Source organism: Rhinatrema bivittatum, chromosome 16 (assembly GCF_901001135.1).
Source record: "Rhinatrema bivittatum chromosome 16, aRhiBiv1.1, whole genome shotgun sequence".
Lineage (NCBI taxonomy): Eukaryota > Metazoa > Chordata > Amphibia > Gymnophiona > Rhinatrematidae > Rhinatrema > Rhinatrema bivittatum.
In genome coordinates, this window is record NC_042630.1 from 18,401,917 (window position 1) to 18,421,517 (window position 19,601).

The window sequence follows — 19,601 nt, forward strand, 5'->3', positions numbered from 1 at the left end:
CCTTGCGCTCCCACTAATGAAAGCCAGGCTATTCCCTTTACCCCCTCCCCCTGAGTGGCACCACCCAAATCCCAGGGGGCTTCCTAGAGTTCCCCCCTCCCTCTGCTGTCCCAGTCTTTGCCAGCTGACATCACCTGTGGTGACCAGGAAGAGAAACTTCATGCGGAGCAAACCAAACTCCTCCCAGTTCCTCTCCCAACCACCCCTCTGCTGTGAAAGGTAAGAGCTAGAGGGGGAGGAATGGGAGCAACCCTACTGGTGCCGCTTGTGCACATGGGTTGGCGCTGCTCATCTTTCAGCTTGGGTGTCCCCAGTTGTGTGGCTGATGATATCCTGCTTGTCCATGGAGAAAGTGAAGTTGCTTATACGTAACAGAACTTTGCTGTAGATGGTGGCCTAAATCAGCCACACAGTTCCCCCCCCCCCCCCCCCTTCCCGATTGGAAGCTTAGTTTTCTCTTAAGAAATAGGATACTCCTTGGGCGGGCAGCTGCACAGGAAGGGCCACACTGTGTTTTTCTGAGCTCTGAGAGAGCTTTCTGTCTCTGCACCGTTCCATAGCATCAGTCAGATGCCTGCTGATTTATCCTGCTGTTCATGGAGTACCCCTGCTATGGCAACATAGCTTTTCATGCTACTGCCACTAATATTTCTGGAATCTTGCTATTCTCTCTCTCAGAACTGGCACTAAAAAGCCCCTTAGCTGATTTTCTTCAGATAGGAATTTTAAACCTTGTGTCAAATCCAGCAATTGTCAAAAAAGGGGCGGACCAAGTTAACCCCATGGGACAAGACAGAAAAAAACGTGCGTTTTCTGCTGTGGTTTCAGACTGAAGCTGGTTTTCTTAATAGTTTTGGGGGTCACCAAGCCTGTTTGTACAAGCGATACCATGCTACACTGGTTTGGAAAGAGGACTGTGACCTTTCTGATGACCTGTACACAACAGGAGCCATGCGAAAAGGGGTTTCCCGCACACTCCAGATCTGCTAGGAGGAGCATCAGCAGATCCAGACTGCCTGCAGCATCCAGCAGATGTGCACACACTAGCTGTGATATCATTGGGCATTATTAAAGCATCTGTGCCAGCGTTCAGTGGCTGAAGTCCAGTGGACTGCGCAGAATCATGTGATGCAGTCTTAGATAACTAAAAAGGTAAAATGTTATTAAAGGTTATTTAATCCTTGTTGGATGCAGACTTTACCACTGATATTACAGCACATCTTTGCCTCATCGCACTTGGTTAAAGCTGCCATGCTATTTGTCAGTTCCTTGTGCCTGTACATTAAGAGGCAACTTAAAAAAAAAAAGAAACCGCACACTGCCTGCAGGGCCTGCAAGCAATTTTTCAAATGGAAACTATTTCAGGAGCCTCTCTTTGAAACTTTGGGGGCAGTTGGCAGGTGCAAAGTCCGTCCTATGCATGCTGATGGCACGTCCAGAAAGAAATCTCCCTGTGTTATCTGCTGGCTCTGCCTTCTCCATCTCCGTCCCTTTGCAGGGCAGGTCCTTTTACCTGAAGAAGGGGAGGTAATTAGCCAGGTAATTGCTTTAATTACGTGGGTAAAATGGTCCTCAGGATTGTGAAGCATAGTCGTATGAAATATTTTCCCCAGAAGGTACAGTGTATCTTTCACATTCCTCTCTGTTGAAATTCTGAGGGACACATTTTTATGTAAAAGCAACAAACTTTCCATCTGCAGTTTTCTCCACCGTCCTGCCTACACACAGTGGAACTGTGTCTGCACAAGAGCCTCACCTGTACAGAGGATAAGAGGGCATGGCAGCTGGAGTCCAGACGTTGGCTTGGCCAAGGGTCTCCTGCCACGGGCTGGTATTTATAAAGCGCCACCAGGGGTCCTCCACTACCCCACATGCATAGAGCTGAGGGAATCCCAGCTCGAGCCAGAGCCAGTGCCTTAGCAGTGACCGTTTCATAATAACACTGTCTATGCCTAGAGGGTAAGATAATAAATGTCCACCTGCTATAGACCCAGGGTGTTTTCCAAAACTTTATTAAATCATGTTTTAGTACAAAGCTAGATGAAATCTCTGAGCAACAAGAAATCTATATACTTTAATCCTTGAGTCAAAATACATTTGTGTGTTTGCAAATAAAGATCAAGAGGGAAAAAGTAAGTGTTTCTCATCATTCACCATGATTCTTTCTCTCTCTCTCTGCCATGGTGAGCCAAGGGCCAGAATAGTTCTGCCAATACCTCTTATCTATAATAGTAAGAAAAAGATACATTCCTTCCCATCCCAAACCTCCAGCCCCCAGTCAAAGTCCTCTGATGGAAAATCCACCATTCCCATTGCTGTTGGATTTTTTTTTTATTCAGTAGTCCACAACAATCTCAGGGTGACTGGAAATCAAAACTTCCCAGGTATGGAGAGAGGCGGAACTCTTTTAATCCTTCATTTTAATTTTTGGATGTGTCTGCTATTTTGAAATTTTTTATTTTATTGTTTGTTTGAATGGTGATGTTTCTGTTTTTCTGTTGCAGTTTCCAGTTCAATGTTTGTGTGCACATTTGTATTTATACTTTTATGGTTTCTTTGTTCTATATTTGGTGAGGATCTGCCTCTGTGTTCCATGTGTGACTGAGGTGAGGAACCTATAGCAGCTTGTTCCATGAAGCGAGCGAGTGAGATAAGAAACGGTGTGAAGCTGAGTGGTAGGATTTCATCTTCACTGCCCCGAGAGGCAGGATTTAACATTTTATGAAAATGTGTGCACCCCCCCCCCCCCAAGTATTCACGTGTCCAGGCTTGGTCTGTGGAAAAGCTGGCAACCCTCTGTTGCAGATTTTGAGATCACCTGGGTCCCTTCTTTCCTTTCAAGACTGTGTTGCTGCATTTTCTTCAAATTCCTGCTGCTAAACCAACCATGTTATCATGTACTGTCCCCCAGTGGTGGAAAATAATCCATGTGTAAAGATATGAACAGGAATCGATCACCCTGTGCAGTTACTACCTCAAACTATCCAGCCACCTTTGGAGTGGAAAAGCATGTCACTGCGTTTGTACTTGATCTACATAATAGCGTCAAAAGGCAAGAGACATTTTTTTTTTTAACTTTTTATTTTTCCAAGACACAACAGCTGCTATTAGAGATGTGCATCGTTAAGCCCTATTGGTTTGGGCTTTGTTTTCAGGCCTCCGTGGGAAATTTTGTTTTCCCCGCAGTTTGTTTGTTTGTTTGTTTGTTTTTCGTGGGTCCTACTAACACAAACTACAAATTTTTCCGAAATTTCAGAAAAATTCCATTCGTTTTTCGGAGCTCACGAACCATTACGAATTAGACAATTTTGTGGAAATTGTCTAATTCGTGAAAAACGAATGCACATCTCTATTAAATATGTTCTTTTTCACTCAACGCACAATTACGCTCTGGAATTTGTGGCCAGAGGATGTGGTTAGTGCAGTTAGTGTATCTGGGTTTAAAAAGGTTTGGATAAGTTCTTGGAGGCGAAATCCATTAACTGCTATTAATCAAGTTTTCTTATAGAATAGTCACTGCTATTACTGGCATCAGTAGCATGGGATCTACTTATTGTTTGGATACTTATGGCCTGGATTGGCCACTGTTGGAAACAGACTCTTGGTCTGACCCAGTATGCCAATTTCTTATGTTCTTAAGACAAAATCACCATATAGGTCTTTGTAAGTACATTTTTCATTACATTTGTACAACACATTCATAACTGTACTTTCCACAAAGGCCAATCTGTCCTCCAAATCTGCTCAAATCCCTCCCTTCTGTCTTCAAAGCATAAGTAATCTGTTCGATTGAAGCTTTCACCAACTGCCCCTCTCTAATTGTCTAGCTGTGGTGATTGCTTAAGGAATTATATTTTCAATTACAGTACATTATTATTATTACAAAGAATTGTTACTTTCCTATTAGAAAACTCAAAACAAGGTACAGAATTCTGGAATGTATTACTTATAAAATATGACATGGACTTAGCATAAATGCTTAGCAATAATAGATAGCTTCTTAATCCATAAAGAGAGTGTAGATACATAACACATTAAAGCAATTGGTAGAAAACCAGTGGAGGTGAGGGCAGTGTGTTGGGAGGAGGTCGGAGGTAGTAAGGAGTTTTTTGCTTGGTGGCCAGGGGGTTGTTGTTGGTTAAGGAGGATAAGCTTGGCAGAAGAGCCAGATATTCACAGCAATAGCCAGTGTGGCCTCTAATAGATTGAGTTCCAGAACGGATTTTAGATGCCACTATATTTGATAAATGTTATTGAATGTGAACCGTTATGAAGGCCATGCCGATGTGACGGTATATAAAAATAATAAACCATATACGTTTTTCTTTTTCTGCTTGTGTTTTACCTGATTTTCTCTTCACACAGACTCCTCCTCTCTGACCATGGACTCCCCCCAAGTTATTTTCTCTGCTCTCTGGCTCTTGCCTGCTTGGAGGAATTCCATTTCCTCCTCCTCTTCTGGTAACTGGTCAGGTGTCCAGCTGTGTCTCCTCCCTGCCTCCGATTGGGAACCACCCGTTGCCAGCCTGTCCAAGTCAGCAGCCTGCCCCTGTCCCACAGACTCTCAGGTTCTTTTCTTTAAAATGCCTCTTCTTTCTGTCTTTCTGGGGTTGACAACCTGCAACTTTTACTTTTAACTGTTTCTCCCTCCAGGTAGAAAGCTGGACTGCGTCCATGCTGCAGCATTTAGACATTTTAGCAGCTTTTGTGGGAGACCTATGCCAGTGAGTTGCAGTAGTCTAGTCGGGATCGGATAGTGGCCAGGTTGTCTCTCTCAATGTATGGTCTTATTTGCTTTAGTTGCTGGAGATGTTAGAAGGTGTTCTTAGCTTCGGAATTTCCATTTTATTAAGAGAGGGGGGTGGCATTCAAACCAGTTTTAGCTATGGTGGGGGTCATAGTGGATGTTTCTAGACTCCGTACTTTTTTTTTGTGGGGCTTAGCTTGAATTTGTTGGACATGGCCCATTTCCAAATTTTTGTTACACAATTGTTTTGTGTGGCTATATCTCTGTCATTTCCCAGAGGCTTAAAGACCTGGAGGTCGTCCGCAAAGCAATGGCGGTCGGACTTGAAACATGAGCAGAAAATGAAAAGATATTCATCCCCGGTGGAACTGTTGCTTTAGTCTGCAGGGGTCACAGCTCTGAGCTCTCAGCCCTGGGTCACACTTGTGAGAATGGTGACAGAGTGGGATTGGAGCCCGGGTCTGTAGGTGATATTTATTTAGTTGTGGACATTTGATATTCTGCCGTTTCCTAAAGTTAGGTCTTAAGGCAGATTACAACAAAGCCCATATTCAGAAGCATTTAACCAGAAAACTCAGAAGTTATCTGGCTGAATGAATATTTGAGCACTTACGTGGATATCTTATTATCCGCCTAAAATTTAGCCGGCTAGCTTAGGGGTGTTTTGGGGAAGAGTTACATTAGCTGGCTAAGGCTGATCGTAGAGCTGTCCTAAAGTTAGCCGGATAACTTTATCTGTCTAATTCCAAGATATCCAGCTATTTTCAATAGTGTGGCTGCACTGATGAATATATTTCCAAAGTTAGCCAGATAAATGTATCCAGCTAATTTTGCTATCCAGACTGTGACTGAATATGGAGCTTAGTAAATTTAAATGAGCAGAGGCATTTAAACAGCTTACAATCAAATCAGAGTGCACAATGAAAGTAGCACTGGAATCCAGCATAGTGAAACCCATTTGTGAATAGTTTCAAGAGCTGTGTTCCTGTTGTGTATAACGCAGTCCCTTGTGGGGAGTTCAGGAAGTAGGGGCCAAAGGTGTGAATCTTGGGGGAAGGCCTGGCTTTTTTCCTGAACGTAAGGTAGCATGGCTGCAGGCGCAGGGTTAGTGGTAGCAGCTGAAAGCGCAGAATCTTGTGCAGGTCAGGCTGGCAGAGGAGAGGAAAGAAAGAGCTGTTGTGCTGAACTGGCGTTCCCATGGGGGTGTGGAAGGGGAGGGAACTGGGAGCGGTATTCAAGGCCCTGTTTATTCAGACGGTTGAATTTTATCCTGCTTTCCACTGGGAGCCAATGCAGCTCTGTGCTCTCAGCCCTGGGTCCCAGGGCGAGACTGGTGTTAGTAGGATGGGAGTCTGGCTCGGCAGGCACATCAGCTCTGTGCTTTTGGCATTAGGGTCACAAAATGAGATCCTTGGTTTATGTTTATTCTCTGGTTACTAAAGCTACCTGCCAGTCTTAGGAGTACGTGTGCTATCTGACCATCCGATTCCTTCACCTCAATCTATGGTCTAGCCCTGGATCGCAGCAGGTCTCTGGTCTTGTGAAACTCCAGTGGCAATCCACCTGTAACAATCTTAAATTGGAATACGTTTTTCCTACAGCGTCTGAAACGCCTTCTCCTGTGCCAGGCAAGGACTTTGTCCCAACAGTCCCACTTCTTGCTTCCAGCACTGGTACAGCTACGACCTCTGATGCCTTCCACGTCCACGCCCTACAGCTGCGCTCTGCTCGGTCTCGCCACTTCTAAGCGATACCCAGAAAAGAAGACAGCAGCACTGCCCCAGGGTGAGCCCTTCCTCAACCAACTCAACTCTGCATGGCGTCGCTACCTTTATAAACTTTTCTGGGTTTTTTTTTTTTTCTTCCAAAGCTGCTTCCTCTCCTGTGATCAGGCCAGAGCTAATCAGACTTTGCCATAGTTTTCTCTTTAGGGGGTCGGGTGGGGATCAGCACGAGTCTGGAGCATTGTATAGGAGCACCGTTCACAGCTCTGTGGATACGTCTCCCGGCTGTTTCTGCTTCGTTCTGGCCGTGGCTCCTTAACCTGGGGTCCCTAACTCGCACACTCCCAGCACCCCACCTGCACCACACACAAGAGCAGCAGCAGCAGCAGATCCCAGTGCCTCCTGTGGGGAAGCCCCTTTGGGCTTTAAACTCAAATCGTAACCAGCCTCTGTTCATGCTTCAGCTTCAATCCCAGCACTGCTACCAGTGACACCGTCTGATCCAGCGATGAGTACTCGGGGGGGGGGGGGGGGGGTTCTTTATTTTCAACCCTTAACACACAATCCCCCCCGCCAGCCATCACTAACCCAAGCATTGCAGTGATGGTCCCTACCAAGGGCCCGAAGGCTATGGCTGGCTCCCTCAGGAACCTGGAAAGCATGCACTGGTCTGGCCACTGGGTGTCACCATCGAGTAATGGCTGACACTCCTCATCTCCACCTTCAGGGACTGAATGCTGCCTCCACTGCATTTCCAGCCTGGGCGACCCGGGAAACAGGAGCAGGTCACAGGACAAACTCGGATTTCCTGCTTGGCAGCGCACAGCACTGCTACTGACTGGGCCAGCCCTTTTGATATTTTAAACAGTTGCACCAAATAATCCAAGGGACACTTCCTCTGAATCTGTGCTTATAGTGAATCCCATAGATCAGCAGAGATTGTCCTCGTTGCACATACTTTCCAGCTCAGCCTTAACACAGAAATGTGCCTTAATTCTGCTAGATTTTTATCTCTCTTTTCATATCGCTCTCCTTTCACCCCCTTCTCCCCCCCACCCAGTGTTCTTCCCCACCCGAGACCATGCCCGCCTCCAGGGTGTATGAGGAGCCCCCAGATGGTGGCTGGGGCTGGATGATTGTCCTGGCTTCCTTCATTCAGACTGCACTGATTTTCGGGGTGATCCGGTCCTTCGGAGTCTTCTTCGTGGAGTTTGTGCAGTACTTTGACGAGCTCGCTGGCCGTGTCTCCTGGATCACGTCCATCGGCATTGCAGTGCAGCAGTGTGCCAGTGAGTATGGAGTCGGGATTGGGAGGGGGATTCATTTCCTGTCTCTGGTCTTCTTCTTTTTTTTTTCTGCAAGATCCTTGTTGCATTGAATACATTGGTGTCACTAGAGCTGCTGAAGCCCCTGGGAATTCTTTTGGGCCAGTCTTGGATTTTAAACTTATGTCCTAGTGTACTGATTACAGTCCCTGCTTCCTTTCAACTAGAATCAGCACTACAGGGAGCAGAAGACATTAGGAGAGGGCCAACAGAAAAGCTCCAGGACCAGCCTAAATGTCTTTCCAGGGGCTCTGCTCGGAGGCTCCATACAAGTGTGATAGAAACATTAATATAGAGAATAATAAATGGTTGCCACCTTCTTCAGTTCAGAGAGGCTGGTCAAGTCCCTGTTTTGCCTTACTGTATGGATGGAGATGTTTCCTACTCTTCTTAGGGAAATCAGAGCTCTTTATTTAAAAAGCTTATATTCTGCACACTAGAATGGAATACCCAAGGTGGTTCACATAAAAATAGACATAAAACAATAAAATAAAACATACAATATACAGCGCTGGAAAATAAAAAGAAAGCTTAGGATAAATACTAGGTTCATAGTTTAAAGATGCCAGCTGGAGAAAAGGGATAGTACTATTAGAAGGCCATCAATCAAATGCCTTTTTAAATAAGACTGTTAGTATATCTCCCTGCATGCAGTGGAGCAAAACCAAGAATGGATCAGCCTCCGCAGGTTGGCCTGGAAACCCTACCACCCACAGCCTGGTAAAAGTCAAGAGGATTGTTCTCAATCAGACAAGCCCTGGCGCTAAAGTGCCATTATGCATTTTCATCCTGAAAGCCGACTGGCTAGGTTTGCCTCCAGGACAGGGTTGGGAAACGCTGCTCTGTATTTCATAATACAAGAACTGGGGAGGGGGAGGCACTGGGTGAAACTGTCAGGTGATGGGTATAAAACAACCCCCCCCCCCCCTCCCGAGATAACCATGGAGCTCATCTCAGCAGGATGTGGTGGAGGCAAATAGGATAACTGTGTTCCTAAGGGGGTTGGACAGATTCATGGCCAATCAGGCTATTGACAGCAACAGTCAGGGATGTCACCTCGGGGTCAGTGCACTCTTGAACCATGACTGCCATAAGCTGTAATGGTGTTAAAGGGAACGTTTCTTACACCTCTCCTTCTCTGAGCTCCCGCTTCCTGCTGCTGTCAGAAAGGGCATGGGGACAGACGGACCTTTGGTCAGAACAGGTCTTGAAGTTTACATATTATGCAATGTAATAAAAGCCAATGCCCTGCCCTAAAAGCAGCCTGATATAGCAGGATCCATGATCACTTGCAGAATATGAGTCCGTGCCCACTGCCACAATGACTCAAATGAAGAGGCCAGGACCAGATAAAGAGAAAAGTGACAGCATCTCCTACAGCAATCTTGCTGAGAGAAGCTGGAATTGCAGGAGGTGTCAGCTTCCCCCAACAACCAGTGGTCCTGCACCATCCCCTACAGCTTTTTTACCTGGTAGAGGACTTCAACAGTCAGCCCTCCTGCTAGGAGAGGATGGGACTGCATGGGGCTGTGAGCTCCCCCACAGTCAGTGCTCCTGCTAGGAGAGGATGGGACTGCATGGGGCTGTGAGCTCCCCCACAGTCAGTGCTCCTGCTAGGAGAGGATGGGACTGCATGGGGCTGTGAGCTCCCCCACAGTCCGTGCTCCTGCTAGGAGAGGATGGGACTGCATGGGGCTGTGAGCTCCCCCACAGTCAGTGCTCCTGCTAGGAGAGGATGGGACTGCATGGGGCTGTGAGCTCCCCCACAGTCAGTGCTCCTGCTAGGAGAGGATGGGACTGCATGGGGCTGTGAGCTCCCCCACAGTCAGTGCTCCTGCTAGGAGAGGATGGGACTGCATGGGGCTGTGAGCTCCCCCACAGTCCGTGCTCCTGCTAGGAGAGGATGGGACTGCATGGGGCTGTGAGCTCCCCCACAGTCCGTGCTCCTGCTAGGAGAGGATGGGATGGCATGGGGCTGTGAGCTCCCCCACAGTCAGTGCTCCTGCTAGGAGAGGATGGGACTGCATGGGGCTGTGAGCTCCCCCACAGTCAGTGCTCCTGCTAGGAGAGGATGGGACTGCATGGGGCTGTGAGCTCCCCCACAGTCCGTGCTCCTGCTAGGAGAGGATGGGACTGCATTGGGCTGTGAGCTCCCCCCACAGTCAGTGCTCCTGCTAGGAGAGGATGGGACTGCATGGGGCTGTGAGCTCCCCCACAGTCCGTGCTCCTGCTAGGAGAGGATGGGACTGCATTGGGCTGTGAGCTCCCCCACAGTCAGTGCTCCTGCTAGGAGAGGATGGGACTGCATGGGGCTGTGAGCTCCCCCACAGTCAGTGCTCCTGCTCCATCCCCTACAACTCTTTTTTTTCTTGGGAGAGGCTGGGACTGCAGTAATTGAAAGACCCTGGTAGTGACCTGGATTATTTGGTTTGGTTCTTTCCTGAAATGACAGCCATGCGTGTCTCTCTGTGACAGGTCCTGTGGCCAGCGCTCTCAGTACTCGCTATGGTGCCCGCCCTGTGGTTATGGCTGGAGGATTGGTCTCAGGGCTGGGGTTCTTTCTCGCCTCTTTTGCCACCAGCTTGACGCACCTTTACCTGTGCATTGGACTTCTCTCAGGTACAGTATGCAGCCAGTGTTTAGTCCTCCAGATGCAGCTCTGAAGCCATATGTGGTGATATTCCTTGAAAACGTCTTGATAAGTCTTCTGATGTGACTTTAGACTATCTGGAGCTGGGGAAGTGTAGCTATTCTTCCCTTTGAGTTATCTAACCACCTGGAACCCATGCAGGAAGGAAACATAGGAAAAGGGCAAGAAGGGAACCCAAGATTGGCTGAAGAATAAAAACAAAATCTCGAGAAGAGATTTGACCAATCTGTGCTGTGCACTGTCGTGTGGCGTTTGGAGGAACCTGGGTTTGATCCCTGAGTCGGGACCTGTGCTCCCCAAATGGGCTGGAGATGTTGCAGCCCTCAAGGGTAACACCCAGTGGCCGATTTCAGGGCCCAAGATCACAGGGGTTCTGGAAGGAGCCCTGGAGCTCGGCCTTGGCTGAAGAACTGTCAATGCAATGGCTCCGCTAGGTATACTGGGGTGGGTTGTTTTTTTTCTAATTAAATACAGGGAAAAATCTGAAGGCAACTGAAAATGAAGGCTCATGCACCAGGATCTCAGCCCTGGTTCCAACTGAACCGGAGACCCAAAGAAGCAGGAGGAAGTCGCCAAGTCAAAAATAAATTTGCTCTGGAGCTGGGTGTTTCGTGCTAAGTAATAACATGGTGCTTTTTATAGAGCTCTGTTGGTGTACACAGACCTGTACACCAACTCCATTCCCCCTGCATGGTTTATGTCGGCACAGGGGAGGCCAAGCAATTTTGTTAACGCGAAAATGGCGACAGCAGCGGGATCAGATCCTGGGCCTGGGCGCCGCAACTCTTTGCTCTCAGCACTGGGTCACACAGTAAGTGAGGTTGGTGGCAGCAGTAGGATTGGAGCCCGGGGTCTGCTAGATTACAGAAATGGTACGAGCAAAGTGACTAACATTCAGATATTACCAAAAATAAAACCCACACGTGGAGGAGAACGGGCAGAATTTAGCAGGAGAAAGAAAGGGGGGCAGGGAGGTTTCCTGAAGAAGCAAGGGGCCCTGCCCACTCAGTAAGAGGAGAAAAATCTTTCTTTAGAGGAGAGGTGAAAAGCCAAAGGGGGAATAGGCAAGGGAAAGAAGTCGGCAGAAAGCTTAAATAAGTTCCCTTGGTCCTTACTGACAGGCAAAGAGGAAGGTGATAGACTTTAGGCAGGAAACGGGCATTGACAAATGCAAATTACAGAGGAGGAAGTACTTGACGCACATACACAGAGGAGAGTGGATAGTGCGGTGCACACTCCAGGATACTAAAAGCGCCAAAGGAAGCGCTGATTGCTCCCCTCAGGGCTGGGTTCAGCTTGTCCTTGAAGGTAGGAGCTGGGGGAGAAGCGAATGGGAACCCATAGGAGGCGAGCAGCGACAGACCCGTTAGACCGCCTTCAGGAGCGGGGAAATCTACCATTCTAAAGGAATATTTAAAATGTATATTCTGCCTGTCCAGTCTAGAGGTCTTGGCAGAGTACAGCATCCCATAACAAAGGGAAGATCCTGTCAAACTCCACCGAGTTCTTTAAGGAGGTGACAAAAGTGGTGGAGCAGGGAGGTGTGGCAGAGCTTCTTACCTGTGCTTTCCTACGGCTTCTGCACAGAAGACGGCTGGTCAGAAAGTTGTAAACTGGGTATTGGGGTCTGCTCCATTGGGGTACCCCGGGGCTCGGCACTAGGACTGATTCTTTCCCGTATCTTTATAAATGACATTGCTGAGGGACTTGAGGGAAAAATACCCTTGTGTATGCAGACGATACAAGCATCTCTGACAGAGCAGGTAGACTGAAAGGGGGCCTGAAGAAAACTGGTCAAGGGTTTAATAAATGAGCTTCAGCGCTAAAAAGTTCAAAATCCTGCAGGTGGGGCACAAAAAAATCCATTTGGCACGTTGCCAATGAGAAGGATAAGAACTGGAAAGCATTCAAACGATTACTGAAGGGGTTGCACGAGTGGAGGTCTCACGAGCAGGAGGAATCCGAGAATATTGCCTCCCTGGAGCTCAGTAAGCGTGACCCCCACCATGAGTGCTGTGCTCAGCTCCGCAGGCCGCCCCTTCCTAAGGGCATGGAGGGGCTGGAAGCGGTCCAAGGCCCGCCACACACAATCGTCCAGAGAAAAGCTTAAAAACTCTAAACGTTAAACGTACGGAGTAAAGGGAAGGGGATATGATGGAAGCAAGGCAAACATTGGACAAGTTGCAGGGAGGAAGGCTCAGAGCCAACCCTGAGGAGATACTTCTGTACGGAGAAGGTGGCAGATTTCGGGAATAGTACGCCAGCAGAGGTAGCAGCGGCCAGAAGCGGGGCGGAACAGTCACAGGGCTGAATTTTTAAAGGTACTAGAGGTGGTGGGAGAAATGAAGGAGGGGGTTTGGTGCATCTGCCCACTCCTATGAAACTCTAGGGGGCCAAAGAAGGGAGAATACCAGCCGGCGGGCAGATAGCAGCAGTGCCGTCGCAATGGGCTCCTACGAAGGCCAGGGTTAAATCTCTTAAGCTGGTTTCGGTGGCTGATTGGATTATTACAATCTTGATGATGGGGGGGGGGGCCCAGGTGTTGGATTACGCAGGGGGCTTAAAAGTAGCAAAGAGGGAAAAAAAGGCCAAGCCCTGGACTTGCCTACCAGTATTGCAATGGAGTCTAACTGTGCGTGGGAGAGAGATGTAGAGGGCAGCGGCAGGAATAGGGTGGAGGCTGCGTAAAAGGCACGAGCGGGAGTTGGTGTTGGTTTAAGCATGGGAATTTATAAGCTTTTCTGCGCACAATGGTAGAGGATCAGAGTGGAAGACAGACGGGGCAAACTGAATGGGCCAAATGGTCCTTCTCTGCCATCACCTGCTGTGTTATTGTGCCTCTGTATCTCAGGTCTGTTTGTAAGATAGTTTTACCTACACTGGAAAACCTGCTCTCTCCAGGTAGAGGAGAGCCCTCAGGACTGGCTTGGGGGTCGCTTCTGGGTAGACTCTGTACCAAATGTTTCTGCATGGCTTTGCCAAGCCAGTTCCACTCAGTGGTAATGATCTGACCAAAGTCCTGAAGGGGGCAGAACGGGGGTCTGATCAGCAGAGTAACTGACTGACTCCATTTTGGCCAGGGCAGGCTAAGCTAGTCCCTGTGCCTTCCTTAGGTGGGAGATCAGAACTAGAAGCCAAAGCATGGCAGGGCTAAACCCAGGACTAGCTTGGTCTATCTTTTAGGAGACGCTGCTGGCCCGTCCTCCTGAGCTGGTGAGCATGGACTCGGCAGCAGCCTCGAGTGGCCAACATGCTTGACCTGTTCACCGGCAGCTGAGGCTTAACTCAGCCTCTCCTCCCCGAGGCACCTGACCTATTCCAGTCCTAGGTTTACCCTCTTGTATGCATGGACAGATTTCCTTGCATTTCAGCGCAATGTGGAAACATGGCTATTTCCACAGGCCTTGAACATTGAGCGATTGTATCAATGAGCGATGAGTTTTGCATGACTTTGAAATGTATATTTGATACCCTACTGTCATCCTCTTAGATTTATTCATAATACATTGTGTAGGATATTGTTATATGTATTTCCTTTGTATGCTTGCAGTTGCATTTGTGCATTTGATATTTTCATTATAAAACAGTGGTACTCGTCACTTTGCACTTACTGAGAAAAAAGGTGTATGAAATGAAATGAAATGAACTTTATACGGAAGAGCAGGATGACAAATCCTTGTGCTAAAACCCATGCACCTGTCTCTTTCTCACAGGCTTCGGCTGGGCCTTGGTGGTCACTCCGGTCATAGCCTCTGTCACTCGCTACTTTAAGAAGAAGAGGACTCTAGCCACTGCCCTGTCCACCACTGGTGTAGTGCTGTCCTCCGCCTTCTCCCCGCTCTTCCAGTATCTGACGGATTCCTACTCATGGCGTGGGGCACTTATTATCATGGCCGGCATGACCTTTAATCTGGTGGTCTGTGGTGCTCTCATCCGGCCGCTGACCCTGAAGGAGGACCTCCCAGCTTTAGAGAAGGAGGCAGCGGAGCGGAGCCAAGGCAGAAACTGCCTGGGGCAGTGTTCCTCTCTCTTTGGTTTGACCTTACTGTCCCACTGGCCCTTCATGAGATATATCTTGGCCAACATCTTTATCAATGTGGGATACTTTGTTCCTTTCATTCACCTGGTGGCACATGCCCGGGGTGTAGGCTTTGACGAGTATCAGGCCGCATTCCTTATCTCCGTCGCGGCTGGTGCTGACCTCTGTGGCCGAATCTTCACGGGCTGGTTGGCCGACTGGGGACGACTCCAGCTCCTTCACATCTTTGCAACGTGGACCTCTGTGACGGGCCTTGCCATGATCCTGGTCCCGCTGGGGCGCAGCTACGCTGCTCTGGTCGGAATCAGCGTCTTGTATGGATTCTTTGCCGCCGGCATGATCCCTCTGTTCTTCTCTGTCGTGCCACAGATTGTAGGGATTGGGAATGTCTTCCGAGCAGTCGGAATCCTGCAGATGATTGAGAGCTTCGGCAGTCTTCTTGGAATTCCCTTATCTGGTGAGAAACTCTTTCTATATTCTCTGGTTTGTGTCCATGTCTGACCTGCTAAGTGACCAGTTTCAAGAAGGAGACTTCTCCACACTTCTGATTTTTCCGATTTGCATTCCAGTACATTATGGGATTTGTAGTCCTTGCTCTTTTCATTTGAAATTAGCACTACAGGTACTGGAATGCATCAAGAGAAGGTGACAGAAAGCTAGGACCCATTGAAAGTCTCCCTCTGGGAATGAGGATCACTCTAATTGTTGTGTTCGGTGTTTTGCTTTAGTAGTATATGGAATCTCTTCCTAGTTGCGTGGCGTGCTAGGGTATGAAGTCTCTCCCTGGTTGAGCAGTAGGCTAGATTTGTTCAGGGGCTGGGATATGGAATTTCTTGCTGGTTGGGCTTGGTAGGCCTCAGCTGGATATGTTCATGGGCTGGGATATGAAATCTCTCATTGGTTGGGCTGGAGAAGCTGCTGGCAGAATTAGAAAAGGTACAGAGAAGGGCGACCAAGATGATAAAGGGGAAGGAACAATTCCCCTATGAAGAAAGGCTAAAGAGGTTAGGACTATTCAGCTTGGAGAAGAGACGGCTGAGGGGAGATGTGATATAAAATAATGAGTGGAATGGAACGCGTAAATGCAAATTGGTTTTTTACTCTTTCGAAAAGTACAAAGACCAGGGGACACACAGTTAAGTTACTGGGTAATACAGTTAAAACTAATAAGAGAAAATATTTTTTACTCAATGCATAATTAAGCTCTGGAATTCGTTGCCAGAGGATGCGGTGAAAGCTATTAGTGTAGCTGCACTTAGAGAAGGTTTGGACAAGTTCCTGAGGAAAGGGGTCCATTAATCATTATTAAGGTGGAGTTGCAGAAATCCACTGCTCACCCCTGGGCTAAGCAGCTTGGGATCTATCTACCCCTTGGGATCCTGCCAGGTACTTATGACCTGGCTTGGCCCCTGTTGGAAACAGGATACTGGGCTTGATGGACCTTTGGTCTGACCCAGTATGGCATGTTCTTATGTTCTTAGGAGGCTGGTTATGTTCACAAGTTGTGGTTTTAATTCTGCTGGGTTCGAACTCTTTCTCTGTTTTCCAGGGTGGCTGCGGGACCTGACAGGGGACTATTCAGCATCGTTCAGTGTTGCCGGAGGTTTCCTACTGTTGGGGAGTCTGATCCTGAGCACTCTGCCAAATTTTTTCTCCTGCTCTGCTGCGAAGCCTCTCAAACCATTAGAAGTTGCCCCGGAGAAGCTGAAAGCAGACCCAGCTAGCGAGTTATTGGATCGTGGCTCTGGGACCATTGTGTGTGGGGATGAGGCTATCACAGAGAGCCTGCAGTATAATGGGAGTTGCTGAGAATGTTCCTGTCAGCTTTGTGACAGCTGAAGAAATCCTGACCAGTGCTCTTGTAAAGGGGCTGTAGAGCAAGGAGAGGGCTGCAGCAAGTTGACAGGCTCATAACTTTCTCCCTCTCCAGAGACTTCAGTGAAGTCACCCTCTTAAATAGCTGAGAGACTCAGCAGATCCAGGCTCCATTGCACCTCTGCCAGCGATCTCACGGTGTGAACCCAGTGCTGAGGGCACAGAGCTGCAACAGTCGCAGAGCCAGGATCTACTCCCACCCCTGCCACCATTCTCACTCGACCTCCCCGCTGTAGGGGGTATAGAGCTGCTAAGCATATGATGTAATGTACAGGTCTGTGTACACCAATGGCACACTATAAAAAAAAAATCTCAATTCCAGAGCAAGTTTTTTTTTTTTTTTTTTGACTTGGCAACTTCCTCCTGCTGCTTTGGGTCTCCAGCTCAGTCGGAACCAAGCTGGGATCCTGGTGCCATGAGGGATTTTTCCCTCTCTTTAAAAAAAAAACAAAAAAAAAACTCCATCCCAGCATACCTACTCACATCATTGTAGTTACAGTTCTTCAGCTGGGGCCCAGCACCAGGGCTGTGATCTTGGGACCTGAATGCGGCCACCGAGTGTTTACTGTTGAGCAATGACCCTCGGGGGGGCCGCAGCATCCTCCAGCTCGCTGGGATCAAACCCAGGTTCCTCCGTCCTCCACGTGACAGTGCGCAGCACAGGCCGATCTCAGCTCCAGAGCAAATTAACTGCTGACTTCTCAGACTTCTTTTTAGAGAATTTCTCTTTATTCTTCAGCCCATCTGAGGTTCTCTTCTTGCCCTTCTCCTCTCTTTCCTTCCTCTGCTATAAAATCGTCACGTCTTTTTTTTTTTCTTTCATGGCAAAACAGGAGCGTTGCTACAGCCAGAACTCTAGTGAGGGGACGCCTGTCTTTTAACCTATGCTGCCGGCAGCTTTCTACCAAATTCAAATACGTTACCGCAAGTCGTGTCATCGCCCAGCGCTTCGGCTCTAACACCTGGCCCTGTCACTGCCTCTCCATGTGTTATTGCTTCCTTTGAGCTTTGTATTTGATATTTTCTACTTTCGAGTACCTTAGTGCCCAGCGAGGAAAATGTTCAGCCTCTCTTTAAACAAGAAATAGGAAGGGGTGAAGGGGAGAATGAAGGAAGAGTGGAATCTGTGGAGCGATAATGCCACCTTGTGGTCACATTGCAGATTGCAAGTCTGTCTGTTTAGGTGGGGGTTTTCTTGCTCCATTTGGGCTTTCAGTTCAATGGGAACCAAACTCTGCTGGGCTACGGCGCCCGTAGCCTTCATTTGCAAATACCAGGTGGAAGGGGTTTCCCTGTTTTATATCAAGCCTCCCATCTCAGCAGCGCCCCCCTCCGGAACCTGGTTAACGTGGACCCAAAGTCTGGCCACCGGGTATTGCCATTAAGCGATGGCCGAGACTCCCTCCCTGCTGGGTCTGTGGGTGCTGCCTCCACAGCCTCCTTGGCCCAGGGAGCAGAAGCCAGGCTCGGGAATGGAGCGCTTGCCACCAAACTGGCTGTGGGAGGCTAAATTTCAAACAGGCCGATACAGTAAAAATCGTGGGAGAGCGGGTGAGTGCCCGCTCTCCTGGCGTGCGCAGGACACTCTCCTGTGTGCGCGATACAGTAAATTAATTTATTTAAATTAGGGTCCACAGCAAAAAGAAGCACTAGGGACACTAGCGCGTCCCTAGCGCCTCTTTTTGGACAGGAACGGCGGCTGTCAGCGAGTTTGACAGCCGACTCTCAATTTTGCCGGCGTCTGTTCTCAAACCCGCTGACAGCCACGGGTTCGGAAACTGGACACCAACAAAATTGAGCGTCCGGTTTTCAACCCAAGAGCCGCAGTTTTTACTGTTTTTCTGTGCACTTCCCCGGTGCCGGCAGAAATTTACGCCTACCTTTGGGTAGGCGCTAATTTCTGAAAGTAAAATGTGCGGCTTGGCTGCACATTTTGCTTTCTGAATCGCGTGGGAATAACTAATAGCGCCCTCAACATGCATTTGCATGTTGAGGGCGCTATTAGGTTCGGGGGGGGGGGGGGTACTGTATCGGCCTGAAAAGGAGCTTGGCGGGTAAATTCGCCCACAGGAACGGGCCCCTTTAGAAAACAGCATGACGACACGTGCGTAAAGTTATGTGGGCGCGTTATAGCTGGTGCATGCTTTCATGCGCAGAGGGGGAGGAGCATTCCAGGGAGCAGGGTCTGGGAAGGGCTTAAACATGTTCGTATTGATTAAAAACAAACAAAAAAAACCCCACGCTCATAACTTCTCTTGGAAAAATCCTGCTCGCCATGCAGCAGGTGTGATCGTGCGCGTGGTAACAGCGCGGTCATTTTCAAAGCGAACTCGTGCCCGCAGGTCAGCTTCAGACATTTGATGTGGCTTCCGTGCGCTGTCCCGGAATAAACCCCCTTAATGCAGAGCAGGTTTTAAGGAGACTTTTCAGCGCATGGTGCAGCTCCCTCAGCCCCTGAGGAGGACAGAGAACGACCATTTCCCTTAGCTCGGGGAGCCTCTTGCCCTACCCTAACTGTCTAGCGCAGGAAAAGTAAAGGCAGGAAGTCCTTGCCAAAATTTCAAAGAAACTATTTTCCAACCTGTGAGTCTGCAGTTTGATTTCTGTCTTCCTCTCACTGCATGTTCTCCTTCTCCCTTTTCCTTCTCTCTCTTCCCGAGACTGGATAGTTATCACGATACTGCTTTCTCCCCTCGTCTTGTCTCTTCCTGCAGGCTGTCCTTTCCTCCCTTCCTCCTTGCTTCCAGTTCTCCTTCCTGGATTCCTTCTTCCTCACCAAAGCCAGGGTCCTCGCTTTCCCAGCCCCAGTCCTCTCTCACCTCCTCTCTTCCCATTTCTCATACTTTACTTTATTAATCTTTCTTACAAGAAAATCAAAGCGATGTACATTAATTCCAAAGCTTCCCTCTCTTGCTTTTCTCACATCTTTCAGCTCTCTCACCTGCCCTTCTCCATTTCTCTCTCTCCTACACTTTCATTCTTTTTCTTTGTCCCCCATCCCTTTTACTGCCTCTCCTTCCATCTCTCATTCCTCTAATTCCTCTTTTCCCATCCCTCCACGTCTTACCCCTTTCTCTCCATGTTTCCCCATCTGTCCTACTGCCTTTTCCCCAGCATCTGATCCTTTCCTCTTCTCCAGTGTCTGTCTTCTGCCTTTCCCCTTCTCCTCAGCAATTGCCCCTGCTTCTCCCCCTCCCAGCATCTATGCCCACCTCGTCCATCTTCCCCACCAATTGTTTCC

The 19,601-nt window shown here is 48.5% G+C and overlaps 1 protein-coding gene across 2 annotated transcripts; it reads left to right on the forward strand.

The window, feature by feature from the left end:
• The first annotated feature begins 27 nt into the window (after positions 1 to 27).
• On the forward strand, positions 28 to 16,676 carry LOC115078102 (monocarboxylate transporter 13-like). Of its 2 annotated transcripts, XM_029580745.1 has the most exons (6): positions 28 to 219; positions 6,349 to 6,532; positions 7,532 to 7,760; positions 10,272 to 10,415; positions 14,160 to 14,942; positions 16,035 to 16,676. In XM_029580745.1, exons 3-6 carry the CDS (start codon positions 7,553 to 7,555, stop codon positions 16,292 to 16,294), a joined length of 1,395 nt encoding a protein of 464 aa, XP_029436605.1. In that variant the 5' UTR covers positions 28 to 219; positions 6,349 to 6,532; positions 7,532 to 7,552; the 3' UTR covers positions 16,295 to 16,676. The 2 variants fall into 2 exon arrangements, with proteins under 2 accessions (XP_029436605.1, XP_029436606.1); XM_029580746.1 differs by lacking the exons at positions 28 to 219; positions 10,272 to 10,415 and having other exon boundaries at positions 5,987 to 6,532.
• Positions 16,677 to 19,601: the final 2,925 nt, after the last annotated feature.